The sequence below is a fragment of the Penaeus monodon genome, chromosome 8 (genome assembly GCF_015228065.2).
Source record: "Penaeus monodon isolate SGIC_2016 chromosome 8, NSTDA_Pmon_1, whole genome shotgun sequence".
Classification (NCBI taxonomy): Eukaryota; Metazoa; Arthropoda; class Malacostraca; order Decapoda; family Penaeidae; genus Penaeus; species Penaeus monodon.
Window position 1 is genome coordinate 38,904,505 of NC_051393.1, and position 2,500 is coordinate 38,907,004.

Here is a 2,500-nt window from a genome sequence, read left to right on the forward strand (position 1 = left end):
AACTTGGTAATGTTGGCCTTGGTTTCAAAATACTGCCATTCCTGGTAGAGAGAAACACGATGGGATATATGATTTTTGCTCGTGTGGCAGCTCTAATACGCGATTAATATTATATATATATATATATATATATATATATATATATATATATATATAAATATATATATATATATATATATATATATATATATATATATATATATATATATATAGATAGATAGATAGATATCCAATATTTCATATACAAAATCGTTTCAAGGGACGAGAAATATTTGCTGTAGCCTAATACTATTTCAGGTACGTTGTGCTGGAGAACCTGCGTTATTTGCTACGGGCTTACGACACGAACGACCCGGTGTACTTTGGGCATCACTATAGATCGAAGGGGGGATACAATTCGGGAGGTGATGTATTTTCCTTTCCTGTCCGTACCCCTCCCTCTCTCAGGCACACACCTCGTCTTTGACTACCAAGTTCATTGACTAAGCCTGTTTCGGTGGCGCTTAAAGTAGCCCAGACACATCTATGTGTCTGTCTGTCTTTTTCTATGTTCATTTGCAGTACACGTATAGGCTCACATGAATATGTATCCATCTCTTTCCCTTCTCCCTCTCTCCCTCATTTTCTGTGTCTGTATATATATCTGTGTCTTCTCTCTCTATTTATAGCTATATAAAGCAAACAGTCACATTTGAGACACAGCTGATCACATTCCATAATAACACTATCTGACAAGAAGTTGATGCTATACTGCTGGACTTTGCCAAAGCCTTGGCAAAGTCCCGCACAGAAGAATGACACTTAAATTACGGTATTACTGGGTCACAGGACAAATTCTTCACTTCTTCTTTTAACGGTAGGTACATGTCTGAGCCGCCGTGGTCACAGCATGATACTTAATTGTAGTTTTCATGTTGCGATGCTCTTGGAGTGAGTACGTGGTACAGCATGCAAGCTATCTGCCCCTTGGAGAAAAATGCGTATTACCCGCCCTTCAGCACCATCTTCACCCGAAGCTTCCGTTTGAGGAGGCCGCAGGGGACCCAGGCGCCTCCCTCCTCCCTCACCTTAAACAGGGTGAACACGATACAGTCGCGCTTCTTGCTTCTGGTGCCGAACTTTGGTGGCAGATCGCAGCCCACTAGATAGCCTGTTAATTCCTGGCTTGAATAAATCCTGCCGAAGGAATGGGTAACAGTATCATCATACTTTAAAAATATATGACGGCGTTTTTATACGCTAACAGACATTGTGGAGATGTATAGCGAATCTTCACTAGATCACTGTTTTTTTGTGTCCTGCTTGACGGTGCATCATCTGACTCTGCACCTGCCTCTTCTGGCGTTCCGCAAGGCACCGTTCTTGGTTCTTCTTTTCCTTTTATAGAGTAACGGTCTTCCACTTCCACTTCCAACTTTTCCACTAGACATTTTGCTGACGACAATCTTTTATTTCGATCAATTGCTATTAAAGACAACTGCAGACTTCCCCAACAGGACATACACGTGGGAAAAGTCTTGGCAAGTGACTTTCAGTCCAGGCAAGTGCAAGATACTCAGTTTCAGTAGATCACATACACCTATGCACTACACCTACACTCCACATTACCAAGAGCTAACATCCATATGATACAAATCCATTGGAGTACACCTCACAATCTCAACGTTAACACACACATTGAATTTATCACAAACAAAGCAAACAGAACACTAGGCTTCCTGAAGAGAAGCCTGCTCAGCTATACACCAGACATCAAACACTAGCTTACAACACACTTGTACGGCCAACACTTGCGTAGTGTGTGATATAATAAACTGTTGGGCTGTACGCCTGGAAGCGCAAGGACGCTGCCGGGAGGACAGTTGGAGGCAGGCTTAGCAACACCATGGACATCCCTCTGTAATATCATTACACTTTCCCTGCATTACTCCCCCCCCCCCCAAAAAAAAAAAAAAACGTGCCCATTGTGTTCCTTTTCTCCACTAGGTCTGGAAAGGCACACAGATACTAAGGGCACACATCTACGCAGCATACTATAGCATACTATACGGCTGTATGGGACCCCTACATCAAGCGCAGCATTGAGAAGCTTGAACAAGTCCACGTTAGGGCAGCCAGGTTTATTACACGTAATTGCACACGTACACTGGTATTGCAACCCAATATAAACAAATATAAACATGGACCTACTGGGGCACGAAGCCAAGCACACAGACTTGCAACTATGTACCAGATCACAAATAACCTCATGGACATTAACAAACAAGAATACCTACAAGCAACACATACACCTAGCACATGATAATCATATAACAATAAGTTCCTCCTTACATACCACACCAACGCCGACTTTCTTCCCACGTGACTAGAACAGACTACCTCAACATATTATTGAGACAGGAACACTTTAAACCTTTACAGACAAATCAAACAAACATATAGCAAAGCGAGCACCTTCACAATTGAGATTGAACATTATTTATACTTTCTAGCATTCCTT

The 2,500-nt window shown here is 41.9% G+C and overlaps 1 protein-coding gene across 1 annotated transcript in view; it reads left to right on the top strand.

Annotated features, from left to right (window-relative positions):
* Nucleotides 1-2,500, top strand: part of LOC119576352 (glycoprotein-N-acetylgalactosamine 3-beta-galactosyltransferase 1-like) — a 9,542-nt gene that overhangs the window by 5,894 nt on the left and 1,148 nt on the right. The window contains exon 6 of the mRNA XM_037924002.1: nucleotides 298-404. Within this exon, the coding sequence (XP_037779930.1) occupies nucleotides 298-404 (107 nt within the window). The remainder of the gene's footprint in view (nucleotides 1-297; nucleotides 405-2,500) is intronic.